At 43.7% G+C, this 21,507-nt stretch overlaps 1 protein-coding gene across 2 annotated transcripts in view; it reads right to left on the bottom strand.

Annotated features, from left to right (window-relative positions):
* Window positions 1-21,507, bottom strand: part of LOC143416637 (uncharacterized) — a 42,947-nt gene that overhangs the window by 12,170 nt on the left and 9,270 nt on the right. The window contains exons 1-3 of one of the 2 annotated variants that reach the window (XM_076882078.1): window positions 20,339-20,598; window positions 6,358-6,463; window positions 272-1,120 (exon numbers count right to left, since the gene is read on the bottom strand). In XM_076882078.1, the coding sequence (XP_076738193.1) occupies window positions 272-1,120; window positions 6,358-6,375 (867 nt within the window). In that variant the 5' untranslated portion in view covers window positions 6,376-6,463; window positions 20,339-20,598. Of the gene's footprint in view, window positions 1-271; window positions 1,121-6,357; window positions 6,464-20,338; window positions 20,599-21,507 lie in introns of those variants that run through there. The other variant, XM_076882077.1, reaches the window with a different exon arrangement.

Raw genomic sequence — 21,507 nt, 5'->3', positions numbered from 1 at the left:
ACATCGCCTGAAATAAAGAGCATCTCTGCAGACGTCCAACTACATTTGACTGTTTCAGTTAACACACTCAGTTTACTGGGCTGCAATAACTACAATACTACCACCATAATACTACAGTAATACTAAAATCATAACTGAAAGGAAAATCTGAATAATCACTCAGAGCTGCTTTTCCATGCAGTAGAATTGCTAACATGCTAACACAGTTTAATGAGCAGAGTTGTTCCAAACAGTCAGGCTAAAATGACAAGATAACAATATAAATACATACCTCACAGTAGCTGCACTTGTAGAGTCTCTTTCTGGTGTGGATCTGTTGGTGTCGTCTCAGGTCATGTGGAGATTTAAAAGTCTTCTCACACAGGGCACATTGATAAGGTCTCTCCTCAGTGTGGGTAAACATGTGTTGTTGTAAGTGTGCGTCTGTTGTAAAGTATTTGCCACACTGTTCACAGCAGTACACATCATGTCTGGTGTGAATGCGTAGGTGTTCATTTCGGCTCCCTTTCTGGCTGAAATTTTTTCCACAGATGTCACAGCTGTATGCCTTAATTCCAGAGTGGGTAACTAGATGCCTCTGTAAGCTGCTACTGTGAGTAAAAGCTCTGCCACACTGATCACAGCTGTACGCTTTAACTCCACTGTGGATGACTTGGTGTTTTTTTAGGGAACCCTTCAAGGAAAAAGACTTTCCACACAAGTCACAGCTGAACGGTCTCTCTCCAGTGTGGATGACCAGATGCTGTTTTAGTGAAGTCTTCTCAGTAAACTCCATCCCACACTGATCACAGCTGTATGCCTTAATTCCAGAGTGGGTAACTAGATGCTTCTGTAAGTGGCTACTGCGAGTAAAAGCTCTGCCACACTGATCACAGCTGTACGCTTTAACTCCACTGTGGATGAGTTGGTGTTGTTTTAGATTAGCCCTCACAGTAAAACCCTTCCCACACAAGTCACAGCTGAACGGTCTCTCTCCAGTGTGGATGACCTGATGCCGTTTTAGTGAAGCCCTCACAGTAAAACCCTTCCCACACTCGTCACAGGTGTGTTTTTTCTCTCCCTTTCTTCTGTGAGGTTTGTCGGCCTCCTGAGAGCGCTGACTTCTGGCTCCATGTTGGTCCTGCAGTGACAGAGATACAAACAGAGGCAGTGAGTGAAATGCAGTCGTGGAACAAACTCAACCTTCAAACTCCATTAACACTAGTTTTAAACCTGAAGGTGGAGCGTGGCACCAAACACCTTAAAGGTCTCTTATCCCCACCTGCTGGTAGTTCTAACACATTACATCCAACCTGCTGTTAAAGATAATTCATGACTGTTCAAACACTAAAATCATGCCCATCCCTCCTGATTGTACACACACACACACACACACACACACACACACACACACACACACACACACACACACACATTATTTTATAATTTAGATTATTTTGTTGTTTCCTATTACATATTTCTATAATTTGTATAGATTTATACATAATTATTCAGTGATAATAAATCCTATGTTTGTTTATTCTAAAGGAACCCTGTTAGCTTCCACAACAGATGTTGCTCGTCTTCCGTCAAATACTCACATAAAATATTACACAATAAAGTGGATTCAAGATATCCACATAATTTCACTCTTACATCCACAGTGAGGTTTCACAATTGTTCAAATATAAGCAATCAATAATAATAATAATAATATCAATAACATTGAGGCACATTACACAAATTTCAAAAACAAATCATGTCTTACAATATCCATCCATCCATCCATCTTCATCCGCTTTATCCGAGGTCGGGTCGCGGGGGTAGCAGACTAAGCAAAGAGGCCCAGACCTCCCTCTCCCCAGCCACCTCCTCCAGCTTGTCCGGGGGAATACCAAGGCGTTCCCAGGCCAGCCGAGAGATATAATCTCTCCAGCGTGTCCTGGGTCTGCCCCGGGGCCTCCTCCCGGTGGGACATGCCTGGAACACCTCGCCCAGGAGGCGCCCAGGGGGCATCCTTATCAGATGCCCGAACCACCTCAGCTGGCTCCTTTCGATGTGGAGCAGCAGCTGCTCTACTCTGAGCCCCTCCCGGATGGCCGAACTTCTCACCCTATCTCTAAGGGAGAGGCCAGCCACCCTTCGGAGGAAGCTCATTTCCGCCGCTTGTATCCGCGATCTCGTTCTTTCGGTCACTACCCACAGCTCGTGGCCATAGATGAGGGTAGGGACGTAGATCGACCGGTAAATTGAGAGCTTCGCTTTTACACTCAGCTCCCTCTTCACCACGACTGACCGGTGCAGCGTCCGCATTACTGCAGCTGCAGCCCCAGTCTGTCTGTCGATCTCCGGCTCCCTTCTCCCATCACTAGCGAACAAGACCCCGAGATACTTGAACTCCTCCACTTGGGGCAGGAACTCATCCCCGACCCGGAGTGGGCACTCCACCCTTTTCCGGCTGAGAACCATGGCCTCAGATTTGGAGGTGTTGATCTTCATTCCCGCTGCTTCACACTCGGCTGCAAACCGTTCCAGTGTGAGCTGGAGGCCCTCACCCGATGAAGCCAACAGAACCACATCATCCGCAAAAATCAGAGATGAGATTCTGAGGCCACCAAAGCAAAAGCCCTCTGCCACTTGGCTGCGCCTAGAAATCCTGTCCATAAAAATTATGAACAGAACCGGAGACAAAGGGCAGCCCTGGCGGAGCCCATCACCCACCGGGAACGAGTCCGACTTATTGCCGGCAATGCGAACCAAGCTCTTGCAACGGTTGTATAGGGATCGAATGGCCCGTAGCAATGGGCCAGACACCCCATACTCCCGCAACACCTCCCACAGGACACCCCGAGGGACACGGTCGAATGCCTTCTCCAAGTCACAAAACACATGTAGACTGGTTGGGCAAACTCCCATGCACCCTCAAGTATCCTCGAGAGGATAAAGAGCTGGTCCAGTGTTCCGCGACCAGGACGAAAACCGCATTGTCCCTCCTGTATCCGAGGTTCGACTAACGGACGAACTCTCCTCTCCAGCACCCTGGCATAGACTTTCCCAGGGAGGCTGAGGAGTGTGATCCCCCTGTAGTTGGAACACACCCTCCGGTCCCCCTTCTTAAAGATGGGGACCACCACCCCGGTCTGCCAGTCCACAGGTACTGCCCCTGATCTCCACACAACATTGCAGAGGCGTGTCAACCAGGACAGCCCTACAATGTCCAGAGCCTTCAGGAAATCGGGGCGGACCTCATCAACACCAGGGGCTCTGCCACCAAGGAGTTGTTTAACTGCCTCAGTGACCTCGCCCCCGGAAATTATAATAATAATAATAATAATATCAATAACATTGAGGCACATTACACAAATTTCAAAAACAAATCGTGTCTTACAATATTTACAACAACTAAAAGCTCTGTAAATCGGCTTTTAAGTGTTCATTGAAGTTTTGAATAATTCTCTAATTTTTTAAGGCAACTTATTCCACTTAAAAGTTGCTCTAAATGTAACAGTTTTACAAAACGTTACTTTTAACTCGAGCATTTACTAAATTGCAGCTTGTTGAAAACTGTGTAATATGATGATGTATTTCATTTGGATACTGCAGCTGAGCAGAATAAATGTGGTGTGTTTAACAGAATTGCTTTCTTTAGAACTACAAGTAAGCCAGAGAATATTTTAGCCTGTACAGGAAGCCAAGAAAGGTTATTATGCATTTTATCAGTATGAACATCTTCACACTAATCTAGATGCCTTATTCTGGACTAACTGAAGTCTGTTAAGATCTGTCTTATTAGCTGCTGACCAAATGATTGAACAATACTCCAGATGAGACATTACTAGTGCATTAATGACATCTTTCATAATGAAGAAGTGATACACAAAGAGCATTTCATAGCCATAGCTATGCCTTGTCGGCAGAGTTATGTGACATTAGTGATGTTTGTACTTTCAGCGTTAACTTGGTTTTAAAGCCTTTAAAATATACGCTGTTCAATAGTCGACCTTAATCTGACAGAGAATGTGATGATTTTGTGGATAATTAAAGTCAGTCATATATCCACAAACACAACAAGCTGAAAGTCAGTGATGCTGCTCGGTTTGCAGTCCTGAACATCACGGCACAAGCAGGATTCACTGCACTGTTAATGTTAGCTGTGTTATATTGCTGCCTCTGTTCGGTGGTGTCGAGCCAAACGCACTTTAACGTGTGTTTGAACGAGCTGACGGTTCACTCGTTAAGCTGAAAGAAAGATGCTTTAATCACAGCAGTCACACATGTGTCCACTGCACCATCTGGAACTCTTCTTGTTTACACTCGTAATAACACAAACACTAAATCCTGCTTCTCTGGTGCTGTTGTGTAGCAGTGTGTACACCTGAGACTGTCACCTGTCTGTCTGTCCTGCACTCTCTCTCTGTTTCTTTCTCTCTGATTGTGGAATAAAAGTATGAACATGTGTTTATAAGTTACACTTGTGTTTGAATCCTGCAGCTTATCACAGATTTGATTTCCATGTGTGACGACTGCAAGTGTCCAGAGTGAGGACAGACTGAGGGAGCCACTGCTGCACATCATCTGTGAGGCTTTGCACCCCTGATGATCCACCAGGACAAACTCAGCAGTGTGTGAGGAAGAGGAGGAGGAAGAGCCAGCAGCAGCTGACAGATGGAGAGAATAGACAGACTGTTCCCTGTTTGTGAAGGACTGCTAGGAAAGTTTAACATAACTGTCTGTGCTGAATCAGTCTTATTAGGTAATGTTCAAATAATGTGATCATCCCAGTGTTTTCAGTGTGGGAGAAAGTTACACACTATGAAAGGCAGCAACAAGTTTAATGTTCAGAAACCTAAAGTCTGTATCAGCAGCAGAATGGAGCTAAAAATAAATGTTGGTTTCAGTTCTATGAAGCTTTGAGTATTTTGGATCAGTAGCTGCTGTGTTTGTTGCATCATATTGCTGTAACTGTTTATATGCTTTATATATTCTGAGCTAAGTTGATCTATAGTGTTACATCATATTCTATAAGGATGTTATGTGTTTGTAGACTTTCTGCCCAGTTTGACCCATTTAGCAGAAGTCAGCCTGTTTAAGGCTCTGATATCTATTCTTTGTGACTTAAAGCAGTTATGACATGGTCTGATTTTCTCACCCAATAAAGGAATATTTCATATATCAGTCTACTCTTCATTCTATCAGACACAGTTATCACAGCTCCTACATTTGCTTTTTACACATATATGTAAGCATTCAGCCACATTTAGTACCAACATATTAAACGAACAATATTTGTCTCTTATATATGATACATCTGTATACACACTGTCACAGATACTTGTCTGTGAGTGAAGTGATTAATATAATAACTATAATATTGGCCATATTATATTTACATTACCACAGTGAGATGACTTTAGTCTCATGAACAACATCAGCTAATTGTTATTTACAGCTAATCTTAAACGACTGTTCAGCACAGAAATGAAGCCCAACAATCATGTTTCACAGTCCTGTGGTCTCAGCCTCAGATACTCATCAAATCACACAGAGCTCATGTAGAAACAAATGAACTAAATATGTTCTCCTTCATTTCTGTCAAACAAAGCTGTATGAAACGTTTCCAGCTGTTAGTATCATGGTTGCTAGGCAACCTGGGCAGCGCGACGGAGGCTAGACGTCCCATTTCACAAGCCTACGAGCCTCGCACTTCGGCCTTAGCGGTCTTTGAGTACGCGGCCCTTGAGGACTTTAAAGCTGCAGAACCTGAATCGGGATACAGCCATGATGATCTCCAGCCTCGTGCTCGCCAACATTCTCACCTGAGTTAAGAAGACGATCACTGAAATGGTCTCAGCAGGTCCTTTGATGACAGCAATGAAATGCAGTGGTAAGGCTTTTTGGGGATTAAGTTCGTTTTCATGGCAAAGGACGATGCAGTTCATCTGATCACTCCTCATAACATTCTGGAGTGCAGGCAAAATGCTATTATAAAAACTTAAGCAGCAACTTCTCCAGGTTCCAATATTTATGCAATTCTCAAACCTTTTGGCCACGACTGTATAACCTCTTCTGAAGTTTAGTGGATATTATACATGGTTATGCTCAGGATGTGTCGGCCAGTTTCCACTGGAAACGCCTTTTGGTTAAACTGTCAGCGAGGAATTTGCATTTGCACTGTTACATTTTTATATAACTTTAATGCACATAAACAACAGCTGCTTGTTTCAGTGAAAATACATTGATGGGATTTTAATAAAGTTGTGCAGCTGTAAAGTATTTTGTCTGGTGTCAATTATATCGTCAGCTACATCGTTATGGCAAATGTTCAAATGTATATGGTGATAAATATCTTTGGTCATATGGTCCTGCTCTGTCTGTCACCTTCTGTGTTGAGCTCATTGTTTCCTCTGTAGTGGCTGAGCTGAGTCCAAGTAGATGAAAATGTTCCTCTGCTGCTCCGTCAGACTCTCCTCCTCCTGCTGATCAGCTGGGACACAAAACAGATCTTTGTTAGGCTCCACACTGCACTGAAGAGTCAAAGTGGCTCATATGTTCATCTGACAAGTAAAATAACACATTTTTGTTTCCCGAGGTGGGCAACTTGTTGGAAACAAACACAAAAGGTTTGAGCACTGATACCTGCCATTGCTGGCATTGAAAGATGCAACGCCAGCAATGTGGATTGTCAAGACTCAAACCAATCATCAAGCAAAGACAACAGGGATCAAATGTACCACATTTTGATCCGGGACGTACTCTGCATGAAAACAAGCGCTCACTCTTCCTGCTCAACAAATGACAAGGGCGGAGCCTTATACCACGTTATACAGAAGCTGTGCCGTGTGATGCTAAAATTAGCAGGGAAACAACAACGGAGAGCACGTCAGGGATGACGAGAAAGTGACAGGAGAAAATCCGTCCCGGTCAACCACCCAAACATCAATAACGGGAACCTTATACAGCGCTTCCCTATACACGTCGAACTCCCGCAGGCACAAAGACATTACGGAGGCTATCACTTATCACCTGACCAAAGATATGGCTCCATCAACACTGTGCAAAACGAGGGATTTAGGAAAACGATCAACACCCTAGACAAACGCTACACAGTGCCGTCCCGCAACTATTTTTCTATTGTTGCACTACCTGCTCTGTACACGCAGCGTCGAGCAATGGTGGAGACGGAATTTCAAGCAGGACAACATTTTGCTGCAACAACAAAACGAGAGACATTTGTTGTTTTATGTTTATTTATTGTTATGAGAGAATCATGATCTCAATTCTAAGCCAAAAAATGGTGATTCTCATTTTATGCAAAATCGTGCAGCCCTAACATTAACACAAAACTATTGTTTCACCAGAGAAACACACATGAAGAGAGAGAGAGAGAGACAATAACAGCTACCAAACAGTCGTCATAATTCGTCACACAATGAGAAAAGGACAAATCAACAAGTAACAATGACTAATTAATATTAAAATCTGTAACATAATGTATTGTTTGGAGTTTAGTCTGATTGGTTCAGGATGAGCTGCCATTATCCAATCACACGTCTGCTTACCTGCATCTTTTCTCTTTTTTCTAACCTGAGCACCTGATGGCTTTGAACTTTTGTTGTCCATCTTCCATTGGTTTGAATTTTGTGCTCCAGTACAAACACAAATCCCCCAACCCGAGGATCAGCACAATTAACCTAACAGACCTACACCTTAGTTCACAGATTCACTTTGTTTAAGGTTGATTTCTGGGATTTCACACAACCCAGGATTCAGATCGTGAATCCATGATGGGCTTGGATTTACATCATTATAAATGAAATGTGCTCTACTTGGAAGCAGCCGGCCCCGCCCCTTTTGACGGGTTGTGTGAGACTTTAAATCATCAAACTGTAAATTATAAATTTAAATTGTTATTGATCCTTTACCCCGAGTCCTAAAGTGTAGATTTATTTTCTTACTCTTCTTAAATTTATTGTTTGTTTACTTGCACCGCTGTAACTGCAGCCTCGTCGTCTCGTCTCTCTATATGCTGGACTGTCTGTAGCGGAGATAACAATAAAGTTTACTTTGACTTCAGCAGCACGCAGGCGCACCGAGGGCTCTCGCGCTCACTTTATAGAATTTAGAAAGAACATCGGTGCAGATTATAAGTCTGTATCATAATATCTGTTTGTTGTGTTGTTTTTATTTTGTTTTGCGAGTTGGTTATTAGATGCCGCTCCAGCCAGCCAGAGACTCCCCGCCACCCCGCCCTCTCTTCCCTGTGCCGCCAGCAGCAGGCGCATCTCGCAAACGGAGGGCGCCCTTACTCCCAGCAAATGGCTGATAGAAAACCGATCGGTGCCTACGAATTTCCCAATATGCGCTGGCATGACGTCGGGGAAGCATGGGTACGACCGATTATTATTTTTTTTCTTGCCCGTGATGCCCCCCCACCACGATGCATTCTATTGGTTTGCACACTTACACACACCCAGCTGTGGTTTCCTGTTTTGCTGGACTCTGGAGAGCCCCGCCTTTAACGCTCTTCTCTCACACAGAGCAACAGAAAACTTGGAAAAACTCCAGATTGACTGAACTCAGTTCAAAGTTACCTTGACACCTTTAGATGTGAGAGGTAGTGATGGTTCGCTTGAAGCTGACGCTCCGGTGCGTGTGTCAGAAAGATCAAGTAGCTTCTTTCTACTTGGCTCTCGGTGAAGGCGGTCGCACTTTTCTCCTCTCCTCCTTCCCCTTATCTTCCCTGCTTAGCCTCTTGTGTCCTGTCTTGTCTTGTGTGCACTACTTTTCCCTGGAACAGTCTCTCACTGTCGTTTTCTATAACCTAACAGGAAATTATGGATTTGATCAACTGGTCTCTGAATGCTATTGACACCCTCTTCTCAACGAGAAGTCTGGGCTCGGGAGAGCCCGAGTGCCCTGGAGGGACTTTCCCTGCCGGATACACGATGGATGGGTGGCAGACCTGGAGGATCTTGTGCCTGGCGGGACTGTCTATCGAGGACGCTGAGGATATTTACCTATTCGGAACCATGATAACAGGGTTCTTGCTGATCGGAGCTGGCTTGGCCCTGACTTATCGGAGAAATAAGAGAGCGGAACCAGCTGTTCAAACCCCCCCTAAGCTGACCGCTGGAATTGAAGCGATGGGACGAGGCGCGGCCTCCCACACCGAACGCAGCATGGTTAACACCTTGGAGATGCTTACAGCTGCCGTGAAGACTCAAACTAACACCATTGAGCGTATGATGGGATACATCAGAGAGGGGCCTGCTCACAATAACACCCTTGAGCGGAAGTTGGATAACATCGCAGAACGGCTCACTGCAGCTGTGGGGTCTCAGAATCAACAGAATGACAACACCACGGAACAGAAGCTTGATACCATCATGGGGAGGCTCGCAGCGCTCCAACGGGAAATCGAGGCCCCAGTGTCAGAGTGCTAAATTCGCTGCTCGCATAAAGGAGAAATCAACAATATTCTGCATTTGGTCACCACGGCGCCAGCTGCTAGGCCCAAGGCTGGAGCCCACCAAAACAACTCCCTGATAACGACTGTGTGATGACTATTCTTCCCATCCCATGAAGGACACCTGGATCGGCTGGAGGACTGTTTACTTAGCCTGATAGGCCGAAAGACACTGTCTCAGCTGAACTCTGGACACGCACACAAATACACTTACACTGATAAGCACGCACTCCCCCCTCCCTTCCAAACGCCTTCGATGCTTTGTTCCTGCGGGGGAAGACAGCGGGTCTGTGTGCCACGCTGAAATGATAGCATGGGGCAGGACGACTGCTGTGTTCCTTCGGATTACCCCCCACCACCCTATCCATCCCCTGTGGCTTGTCATGTGCTCTGATGTTGTGATGTGGACATTAATGTGCTCTCTGTGCAGAGGAGTTTTTTTTGTTTCCTGTTCTCATGCTGTCCTCCCATAGGTTTCCCAGCGTGTGAAGAGGTCTCTTTTTTTCCTCTTGTACTTTTCCCATTGTTGTGTAAATTTTTTCAGTGTCATTCTCCCAACGCTGCCGATCTCCGACTGTATTCCCTTGTGTTGTCTTTGTTGTTGTGTGTGTAAGTCGGGGGGGGGGGGGGGGGGGGGGGTCCTATTCCTCATTCATTCATTTTTTTTTTAACTTTGATTTTTATTAGGTTATTTTGACATTGTGGACATACAGTAAAGAAAATAACAAACAGACATACATATAAACAAACATAGAGTCTGGAGTTTACATATCTTTCTCCATTTATCACATTGCAGAAAGAAAAAAAAAGAAAACCTATTATGTTATTTCATTTGTGTCACTTCTGAATGTTTTCCACTTCCTCCATAGTCTGTCGTATTTACCTCCCATCAGTCTAATGTTGAGTGTTATTTTTTCCATCTCTGAGATATCCTCTACAATACTGATCCAATCCCGCTGGGTGGGAGGATCTGGATGTAACCACTTCTTTGTAATTGCTTTTTTTGTTGCAGCCAGAATTATTTTGACTAAATACACGTCCTCTTTTTGTATGTATTCTTTTATGTTTCCTAGATACATCACTTGGCAAGTATTTGGGAATGTATAACTCAAAATATTATCCATATTCATTTTTAAGTCTTCCCAATACTTTTTAATTTTAATGCATTTCCAGAATACATGAGAATGATCCGCTTCCATTTCTCCACACAATCTCCAACAATTTTGTAAACTTGAGGTCAGTTTGCTTTTTATTTTGGGTGTAATGAAAAAACGTGTCAAATTTTTCCAACAAAATTCCCTCCACAACGGCGAATTAGTTGTACTGTGTTGCAATTCACACATATTGAGCCATTCTTTCTCTGTTATTTTTATGGTCAGTTCAACTTCCCATTTCTTTTTAATATAGAGTGTTGAATCTTGTCTATTTTCTTCTAATGACCTATAGAAGGTGGAAATAGTTTTAAATTGTTTATGTTCATAGCAATCTTTTACTTTTCCGACAACCCCCAGTGGTTTCCCAAGCCAGTCAGATTTTATTTGTTTTGCGTAGTAGTCCCTAACTTGCAAATATCTAAAGAAATCTCTATTTTCCAATTTGTATTTGTTTTTTAGTTGTTGGAAACTCATTAGTCCTCCGTTTTTCATAAGGGTACAAACTGCTGTAATCCCTTTTAGTTCCCACTGTTTGAATGTTTGGTCCAATTGTCCTGCCTTGAAATTTTTATCATGTCTAAACCATCTGAGTATAAATAATTGTTCTTTTAACTGACATTTTTCTATTACTGTGTGCCATATGTCTAATGTAAATTTCACAATTTGATTCATTCCACTTTTATTCTTTGTCATTAAATGTTTGTCAGAGATAAAAATCTGAATGTTGTTTCCCTCGATTTCTTTCTCAATTTCCTTCCATCTTGCCTCATATTCTGGTCTACACCAACCAGCAAGTGGTCTGAGTTGGGCTGCATAGAAGTATTCCCTTAGGTTCGGCAAGGCCATCCCTCCCTTGCGCTTCGGGAGTTGCAGTGTTGTTAGTCTTATTCTGGGCTTCTTCCCACCCCAAATAAACCTTGATATCATCTTGTCCCATATTTTGAATTTTTTTTGAGATATAGGAAGTGGGAGTGACTGAAACATGTATAACAGTCTTGGGAGAACATTCATCTTTATTATTTGGATTCTTGAGTAGAAGTTTGTAGGTGTTGCCGACCACCGTTCTAGATCTTTTCTAATGTTGCCCTCCACCTGATTATAGTTTATGTCCGCCATATCTGATAATGATTTTGTCAAGGTTACGCCCAAATATTTCATGTTGTTCGAGTGCCAATTTAATTTGTATTCGTCTCTGATCTTTTGGGAGGGTATATAATTGAATGATAGAATTTGTGTTTTGGATACATTAATTTTATAGCCTGATAAGTATTCAAAGGTATGGAATAGTTGCATCAAAATTGGGAAGCACTTGTCAGGGTTTCGTAGAAAAATAATAACGTCATCAGCAAACAATCCAATAAGGTGTTTTTGTCCAGCAAGGGATACCCCCTCCAACTTTGAATGTTGTCGCACTGCTTGTGCTAGTGGCTCAACATATAAAGCAAAAAGAATTGGTGACAAGACACAGCCCTGTTTTGTACCTCTATATAGCCGAATTCTATCTGTCAGACTACCATTCACCTTGATTCTAGCTGTAGGTTGATTATAGATTGTCCTTATACATTGTATTGAGCTGTCCTTAAACCCGAATTTTTCCAATACTCCAAATAGGAAGAGCCAGCTTACGCTATCAAATGCCTTTTCTTGATCTAAGCTAATTAACACAGTACTGATATTCGTTTTTTCTGCATTGTCAATAATGTGAAGGACTCTCCTTATATTGTCCTGTGCCTGACGTCCCTTGATGAATCCAGTTTGATCCACTTCTATCAGATCTGGTACAAATTTTTGGAGTCTTTTGCTAATGATCGAAGCGTACAATTTATAGTCGTTATTTAGGAGGGAAATGGGTCTATAATTCTTGCAGTATTCTTTGTTTTTTCCTTCTTTGGGTAAGATTGTTATAATAGCTTCTCCCCATGATGGTGGAGCTATTCCCTGATTCAGAGTCCAGTTGAAGCAAGATAGAAGAAGTGGCTTGAGTTCTTCTTTGAAAACTTTGTAAAATTCAGCCTGAAAGCCATCGCTTCCTGGGGCTTTATTTGTTTTTTGTTCGGCAATAACTGTATCTAGTTCCTTATCTGTAATCTGTGAAATCAGTAACTTGTTTTGGGTATCTCCTATGGAGGGCAGATCCAGCGGGTCAAGAAAAATTTTTTATTGTCTCAAGGTCTGCGGCTGCCGGTTGTGAATACAGTCTCGTGTAATATTTTTTAAATTCATTTTCTATCTCATTAGGCATATAGTGTAATTTGTTACTATCCAAATTTCTTACTTTATCAATAATCCTTGATCTCTGCTTTTTACGCAGTCTACTGGCAAGTATTTTAGTTGCTTTGGGCCCTGATTCGTAATAGGTTTGTTGCATATACCTAGCCTTTTTTTCTACTTCTTCTTTTAGTAATTCATCAATTTGGTTTCTGATGTCTGATATTTCTTCTAGAATTTCAGGATTTTTAAGTAGTTTATGTTCCCTCTCCAGATGTTTAAGTTTTTCTATCAAATTTTTATATAGGGCCAGTCGCGCTTTTTTTTGTGCTGCTGTTAGGGCTATGAGTTTTCCCCTTAAGACTGCCTTTAAAGCATCCCAAAGTATAGTTGGGCTCACATCTCCGGTATCATTGTCTTCTATATATATTTTTATATCTTCTTTAATTTTCTTAACATGTTCATCCCTATTTAAAATAGCCAAATTAAGTCTCCATGCTGTATGTATTTTCCTATTATCGAGACTGATTTCTAGACTAATCAAACTATGGTCTGAGACATCTGCCACACCTATTTTACAATCTGTAACATTATGAAGTTCTTCAATATTAATTAGAAAATAATCAATTCTCGAATATGTGGCATGAGGTGCAGAGTAGTGGGTGTAGTCCCTGGTTTGAGGATTACGTGTTCTCCATACATCAATCAGTCCCACCTCTTGTAATATTGTATTCATAAAATTAGACAGACGATGTTTACATGTTGCAGCACTGGTAGTGTCAATATCCCGATTTAGCACAACATTGTAATCCCCTGCACATATCACCAGACCTTCAGATTCTTGTGTCACTAAATTGAATAAATCTTTGTAATCACTTTTCTTACTTCCTGGTGGGGCGTAGATATTAACCAGGGTAACTAGTTTATTTTCCAATTTCCCTTTAATTAGTAAGTATCTACCCTCTTTATCAGACACTTCTTTGTGGCATTCAAATTGTACAGAGTTTGCTATTAAAATAGCTACTCCTCTTTTCTGACTTTGTCTGTAGGAATTGTAATAGGTATTTTTATAACCAAATCTTTTCAATTTTTCATGTTCCTGTTGGGGCAGGTGAGTCTCCTGCAAGAATATTACCTGTGCCTTTTCTTTTTTGAGTTTTGTTACCACTTTACTTCTTTTGATTGGGTTATTCAGACCATTCACATTCAGTGACACCAGTTTTATATTATTAAAAGGCATGTAATCCACGCGATTGTAGATCGTAATTCTCCAGACAACAAAAAATTGTGGCCTTGACATTTGGCCAACCACCATATACCATTACAACAGTGCAAAAAAAAAAAAAAAAAAAAAAAACCAAACAAACCCTATAACACCCGACTTCCACGTTGGGGTGAACGCTTCCCACCCCGAATCCCCGTTGGCAGGCTGAGGAGAAAGTCTCTTCACAGAGGGCCCCTCCTTGGCGGTGATACATAATGTTTCACACATCCAAAAGTCCAACGATCAGTCATTCATTCAGAAGCACCATGTCGAGGCTTGATTCGTTTGGCCAGAGTCACGTGATCAGTGACGTCTGAAGCTTCGTTTAGAACGTACCTTTTTTTAAATCGAACTTTATTGAAACACAATGAGTATACAACATACAAACAGATGAAGTTTACAAAAGAACAGAACATGAACATACAGAACCAGGAGTAAAAAAATTATGATATGAGTAGGCGAAAAAAATCAACATATTGTAACGTGCAGTGGAGGTGAAGCCAGCCGCGGAGGTGTGTAGGTGGATAGCGAATGAGCAACAGCTTCTGACTTTCCAAAAAGTACTCATTTATTTACAATATCAAAAATAAAAGTGCTACCTCTACCACACATTACTAAAGAGCACACTAGTCCGCGTACACACGGGAGCATCCATTACAGGAGGAGTGCGAAGAAGAACAAAAAGGGGGTGACACCAGTCGTGAGACAGGAGGCGCCGCCATGTGGTGATACACTGCATTACAATAGCAACTGTTACATAGTCCCCCCTGGTGAGAAAAAGGCTGTCCTCAGCCGTACACAGCTGAAAAAGCACACACCACACCTAACAGTACCCTATACATAGAGGTTACAGCTAAGATTGGTGCACACACACAGGGCAAAAGACCATTTAAAAATGAAATTGGTGAAAATAAGACGAATATGTACAGTGGAAAATCAGTTTCTTTCGTTTTTTTCACTTTTTTCTTTTGTTCTTTTTTTTTTTCTAAGTAAATGCCAAGAATGAACCTTAACGCACGAAAGAGCCATAAAACTGGATTAAGTAGAGCAAACAGAAACATCTACATATCATGACTCAAAGTAGCAATGCAACAAGACAGCATCAAACAGGTTTAACCAAAACATTTCACTTCAGATCACGCCTGGTTGTGTGAAAATCATTAGTCCATCTTTTGTTGCTCCAGCCAGACGTAACTCTGGGGCAACGTCTGGGCCTGAGATTGTAATGTCCACCAGCAGCTGGGTGCTGGACAGATCTGGGTGAAACACTCTCTGGAACAGCGCCCAATTCAGAAGAAGAGTCAATGTCCGGTAAATCAAAGGGGAATGGCTCAGAGTCAATGTCAGTGTCTGCAGGGGGGCCAGGGTGGGCCTGAGAGTCAGACTTCAGACCCTCTGCGGTCTCTCTCTCAGCAGGCAATGAAACAGAATGTTCTTTGGAAGTGAGAGAGTCCCAGGTATGGAACGGTTACATGTTCACAACATGATAAACACCTGCATCCACACCAGAGTCCACCCAAGTGAGCCTGTAATTAACATCACTGAGTCTCTGAGATACACACAATGGTCCCTGAAACAGTGGTGCAAGTTTAGCAGTAAAGTTAGACTGAGCATCTGACCTGGGGTGCGTCTTAACTCTCACAAGGTCACCAACACAAAACGTGGCATGTCGATGTCTCAAGTCATAGTAATGTTTTTGTCTGTCATGGCTATAGTCCAAAGCTGCTTTGGCGTGGTCGTGAGCTTCCTGCAGGGAGGCTCTCAGAGTCTCAGGGTAAGGCACACCCGGTTCATCAACACCTGCTGTAGAAGGCTGAGTGATAAGGTCAAGCGGGGTGTCTAACTCACGACCATAAAGCATCATGGCAGGAGTCATACCTGTACTGTCATGGGGGGCGGTGCGCAGAGCAAAGCAAATCTGAGGGAGAAACTTGTCCCATGATGTGTGCTTATCACCTACATAAGCGCGGATTGCAGTTTTCAGAGTCCGGTTGACGCGTTCAGTAGCATTTGTCTGAGGGTGATATGACGTAGTGAGTCTGTGCACCGAGCCTAAGGCAGAAACAACATGTTCAAAAAGCTCACTCACAAAAGGAGACCCTCTGTCAGAAATGAGGTAAGTGGGTGTACCATGCCTAGCAAAAATGTCAGTGACGAATTTACCAGCTGCTACCTGAGATGTAGCTTCTTTGACAGCACTGGCTTCAACCCATTTAGTCAAATAGTCAACAAACACGATCAAATAAGCATTACCAGTGGGGGTGCGGGGAAGTGGCCCAACAAAATCCACACCCACATACTGCCAGGGTTTCTGGGGGACAATGGGAACCATAAGACCGGCTGCTTTTTTCTGACTTGGCTTGGTGAGTTGGCACACTGAGCATGAAATCACATAGCGTTTCACATCAGCTGCCATTTTGGGCCAGAAAAACCTAAAACGCAGTCTAGCCAATGTCTTAGAAACACCCAAGTGACCTGCTGTGGGGTGGTCATGGTAATAGTCCAGCAAGGTGCCTCTCATGGAAGTAGGGGCAAACAGTTTCAGCTCTTTCAAAGGGTGCAAAGCACATGTGGACTTGGGTTCTCTGTGATACAAAAGAGAGTCATACACAACATACTGTAACAAGGTGGCGTTGTCCGAGCTGTTCAGAGAGTCTGCTTCAATGTCTCTGAGGAGTGGACCTGTGACATGATCGTCTAACTGCAGCTGTCTGAATTGTGAACGGTCAGCCAGAATGACGGGGGGCAGAGTACGAATGTCCAGGCTGCCCATAACAGCATGATCTGGTAAAAGATCAGTCGGCCTGTCACAGGTCAGAGGCAAAGGGTTGCGTGACAGTGCGTCGGGAACTTTGTTCTGTGCACCAGGTTTGTGCACTATTGTGAAATCAAAGTCCTGCAAACGAAGTGACCAGCGGGCGAGTCGGCCCGTTGGGTTTTGACGAGACATGAGCCACCTGAGACTGTTGTGGTCAGTGAAGATAGTAACATGAACACCTTCAACATATGGGCGGAAGTGTTCCAGAGCCCATATCACAGCGAGGCACTCCTCCTCTGAAGTGCAGTAGGGGAGTTCAGCTTTGTGAAGGGAGCGACTAGCAAAAGCCACAACGTACTCACGACCCATGTCATCCTTTTGCATCAACACTGCCCCAAGACCAATGTCACATGCATCGGCGTGAATGGAAAAGGGACGGTTGAAGTCTGGAAATGACAGGATCGGGGCTGATGTGACATGATCCTTCAAAGTGTCCATGGCCCTTCGACAGCTGTCGTCCCAGTGGAAAGCATTGTCCTTTCTGGTGATGGCGTGAAGAGGTTCGGCATGGCGGGCATAATTCTGAATGAAGCGTCGATAATAGCCAGTCAAGCCAAGGAACTGACGGACGTGTTTCACTGAGGTTGGGGTATCAAACTCCTTAACCGCCTTTACTTTGTCCGGATCGGGCTTAACACCTGATGATGTGATGCGGTACCCGAGAAAGGTGAATTCATCGAGGCAGAATTGGCACTTTTTGAGCTTCAATGACAAGCCAGCAGCCTGGAGTCTGCCCAGCACCTCCTCAAGATCCACTAAGTGCTGTTCAAAGGTAGGTGAGGCGATAACAATGTCATCCAGGTAGACTGCGCACGTTTTGTAAATGAGGCCAGCAAGCACAGAGTTCATGAGTCTCTGAAAAGTTGCAGGTGCGTTGCAGAGCCCAAAGGGCAGCACCCGAAACTGGAAGAGACCACAGTGAGAGATGAAGGCAGTTTTAGGCTTCGAGTCCTCTGCTACAGCAACCTGCCAATAGCCTCGCGCTAAGTCCAATGTTGAGACAAACTTTCCTCTTGCCAGAAACTCCAAAGACTCATCTACACGAGGCAGGGGATAAGAGTCTTTTTGGGTAACTTGGTTGAGCCCTCGAAAGTCCACACAAAACCTTGGTTCCGTGGCCGCTCTATTTACAATGACTACAGGAGCTGCCCAAGGGCTTGTGGAAGGTTCAATGATGTTGTCCTTCAACATTTGTTGCACTTGTTCTTCAATCACACGTGTCTTAGCAGGTGACGTGCGATAGGGTGGGAGTTTGACAGGTGTTGCATTGCCAGTCTCTATGGCGTGCTCAGTGAGAGCCGTTCGACCAAGTTGACCATCAAACAAGGAGCTAAACTTGCTGAGCAGATTTAGTAAAGCATCCTTGTTGTTCTCTGAGAGACTTGCTTCAGACAGTTTGGCTGTTAAGTCTGAGCGAACCAAGTCCAAAGACATCAGTGTTCCAGGTGAATGTGAGTAATCATTTTAAAGGTCCTCTTCATTGTCTGCGAGTGGGCAGGGGATGTCCTCAATGTAGACTGTTCTAGTGGGAATGTGAATAGAAACAGAAGCTCTTGCCATAAAATCCATTCCCAGAATGAAAGGAGAGGACAAATCTGGTATTATGGCAAAACGCTGGTAAAAGTTCTTGTTCATGAATCCAATATTGAGCCAAATAACACCAACAGGGATACAGGGAGCATTATTGGCGAGGTTAACTGCAGGACCATTCCACTCACTTGTGTTTCTAGGGTAAGAGTCATTTACTTGAATGAGATCTGCTCGTACAGCCGAGAGGGAAGCACCCGTGTCGAGGGTAGCATCCACAGATGAAGCATTGAAGTTCACTTTCGTTCTTAGTGGGGTATTCCAGTGGACTTGTGAAAAATTGTCTTCCAAGTGTCCAAGACTGTGTCCACCCTGTAGTGAATCGGGCGTGTGAGGCTCCGTTAGTAACTGGGGGAAGGTTGGCCTCTGTGAAATGTCCTGTCCTGTCCTGTCCTCCCCCCCCCCCGTAGTTTCCCGACTGCCTGTATTGTGGCTGGGATGTGGTGCTGCTTAATTCCACCTTTTCATGGCCAGGGTCAGAGGGGCCAGGTGCTGGCAATGGCTGGACTGGGCCATGCCTAGCGGTGTTCGAGGCTCGTTGTGGCAAATGAGGTTGGGTGTTACAGTTTGGGCAGGTGCGTGTAGTGAACCCTGGCTGAGAGCATTTGAAGCAGTAAGGTTCAGGCTTATAGTTGTCTTTGCTACATAAAGCAGGCTGTGGTCTTTGTGGTCCAAGCACTGAGTGAAGCTCATGAGCGCGTAGCAGCAGGTCCATTACAGAAGTGACATTAGCGCCATACAGGGCAACTCTGTATTTTTCGAGAGCATGTTTACTAATTAGGTCAATTCTGTCTTTTTCAGGTGGGGGGCTCTTCAGTTTGTCAAACTCACTCAACATGTGGGCGACAAAGGTTGGGAGCGGCTCGTCCTGAGCCTTAACACGATCCAAAATTCCTCTCAGGATGCGTTCTTGGTTGTCGGAGGGCAGAAAAACTGTCTTAAACAGTTGACAGAATTGAGCCCATGATGTGATGTGGGAGCTCAGTGCCTTGAACCATTTCCCGGGCTCTTTTGCAAGAAAGTGTGGCAGTTCGTTTGGCAATTGCCCATCAGTTAGGTTCAATGAGGCTTTGTATGTGCCAACTGCATTTAACCAGTCCTCAGGTTGCACTTTTCCGTCCCCAGCATACACAGGAGGCTCCAGCTTTGCGTGATGTAAAGCTGCCGCAATCACTCTGGAAGTGCTGCTGAGTTCAAGTGAGTGAGATGGGAGGAAAGGATTTGTAGGTTGAAATGGGTTGCTGGGCAGGAACGGATTGGTACTGTTGGTGGGTTCAGTTTTGTCCATCACATGAACATGAGGTGTCGATGTGGCCATTGGGAAAACAGGAGACTGTGGGACTGCAGGAGGGGGAGAGTTCCCCGTTGTGAGTTGGTCCCACTGCCTTAGTAAACTGCTGTATGTTCAGTGAGTCACGTGAACAATCACTAAGCTTATTCACCTCAGTTCTTAACTCCACCACTTGTTGGCTAAGGCTAGGAGTCACATTTTCAACTATCTGGCACATAGGTAACGAGGTAAGTTCCATGTCTGAGTCAGAGTCGTCTGGGAAGTGTGCCATTGCGATTTCAAAAAAATTAAGCCGCTCCAGGGCACAGCGCAGTTATTGATATAGCAGTAAAAGAGTCAGTTAGGTCAGACTAGAAAGACAAAACAGCAAAAATGCGTTAAAGATTAAATTTAGAAAAACCACATAAAATTTCGCCCAACAACTGAAATTAGACTGGAGTGATCAGAACCATGTTATTACAATAGCATGTCTGCAACACTAGAGCTCAATGCAAGATTAGTTTTAAGTCGTTTTGTTATACTGAGCCAAAGACCAGCACCAACGGTTGTAGTCGGCCAAGCTATCACTTACATGTGCTACAGTCAGTCTCAGCAGAGGGAAAGGGGAATGAAAAGCCAGCAGAAATGTTCATGTCCAGGCTCTCCACAGAAAAATTAATCCTTAGAAGACGAAACCAACAACAAATAACAAATCCACGGAGTCCATTCGCGTCGCGGAGTCAGCTTCTCTCTTTTTCTTTCTCCCAAGCGGAGCAGCGGCACACCACGGTATCCAGAAATTAGTCGGGTCCCACCTGAGCTGAGGCTGCGGCCATGGCTGGAGAAAACGTCCGAGCGTTCGCAAAACTGGGGGGATTTCCGAGACAGTTCACGTGCTAGAAGAGAAGAATCCTCGGCGGGATGCAAAAATCGTCTGAAGTCCAAGGGGAAAAAGTTCGGGCGCCAGTTGTAACGTGCAGTGGAGATGAAGCCAGGGGTGTGCAGGTGGGTAGCGAATGAGCAACAGCTTCTGACTTTCCAAAAAGTACTCATTTATTTACAATATCAAAAATAAAAGTGCTACCTCTACCACACATTACTAAAGAGCACACTAGTCCGCTACACACGGGAGCATCCATTACAGGAGGAGTGCGAAGAAGAACAAAAAGGGGGTGACACCAGTCGTGAGACAGGAGGCGCCGCCATGTGGTGATACACTGCATTACAATAGCAACTGTTACAATATAAATATTGTTCTGAGAGGCTTTTTGTTGGTTGAGTCTGAAATTGATTGTATGTACAATTCATATCCTTATAAAACGGCAGAAATATGGTGTTTTATTAATAAACTTACATTTATGGATATAAAATAGCTAAAAGTATTAACATGCCTCAGAGAAATCACTAATAACACTAAGGGCTGGACGGATTTGATTTGCATTTTTCAAGAAGAGTGTGGTGTCATCAGCTAGCTGGCTGATGATGAGCTCTTTATCAGCTGTGCTGATTCCTTGTATAACAGGTCAAATCTCGGGGTGGAGTCTTAATCATTTTAATTGAGCTATTGCCATTCGTGTACAAGGTTTTGATAGCTTTACAGAAAAATGCCAAATTTTTCCAAAGAGTGGAAAATAAATTGATGTTCAATTGTATCAAAAGCCTTTTAAAAATCCAGGAAGAGAATGAAGCTATAGTCAGATACCAAATCAGAGTAATCAAGTAGATCTAAAACCAGTCTCATGTTCTTAGAAAGGTGTCTGT

The sequence above is a fragment of the Maylandia zebra genome, linkage group LG3, assembly GCF_041146795.1.
Source record: "Maylandia zebra isolate NMK-2024a linkage group LG3, Mzebra_GT3a, whole genome shotgun sequence".
NCBI lineage: Eukaryota > Metazoa > Chordata > Actinopteri > Cichliformes > Cichlidae > Maylandia > Maylandia zebra.
Note: the sequence above shows the minus strand (reverse complement) of the source record. Positions and strands in the feature narration are given on the sequence as shown.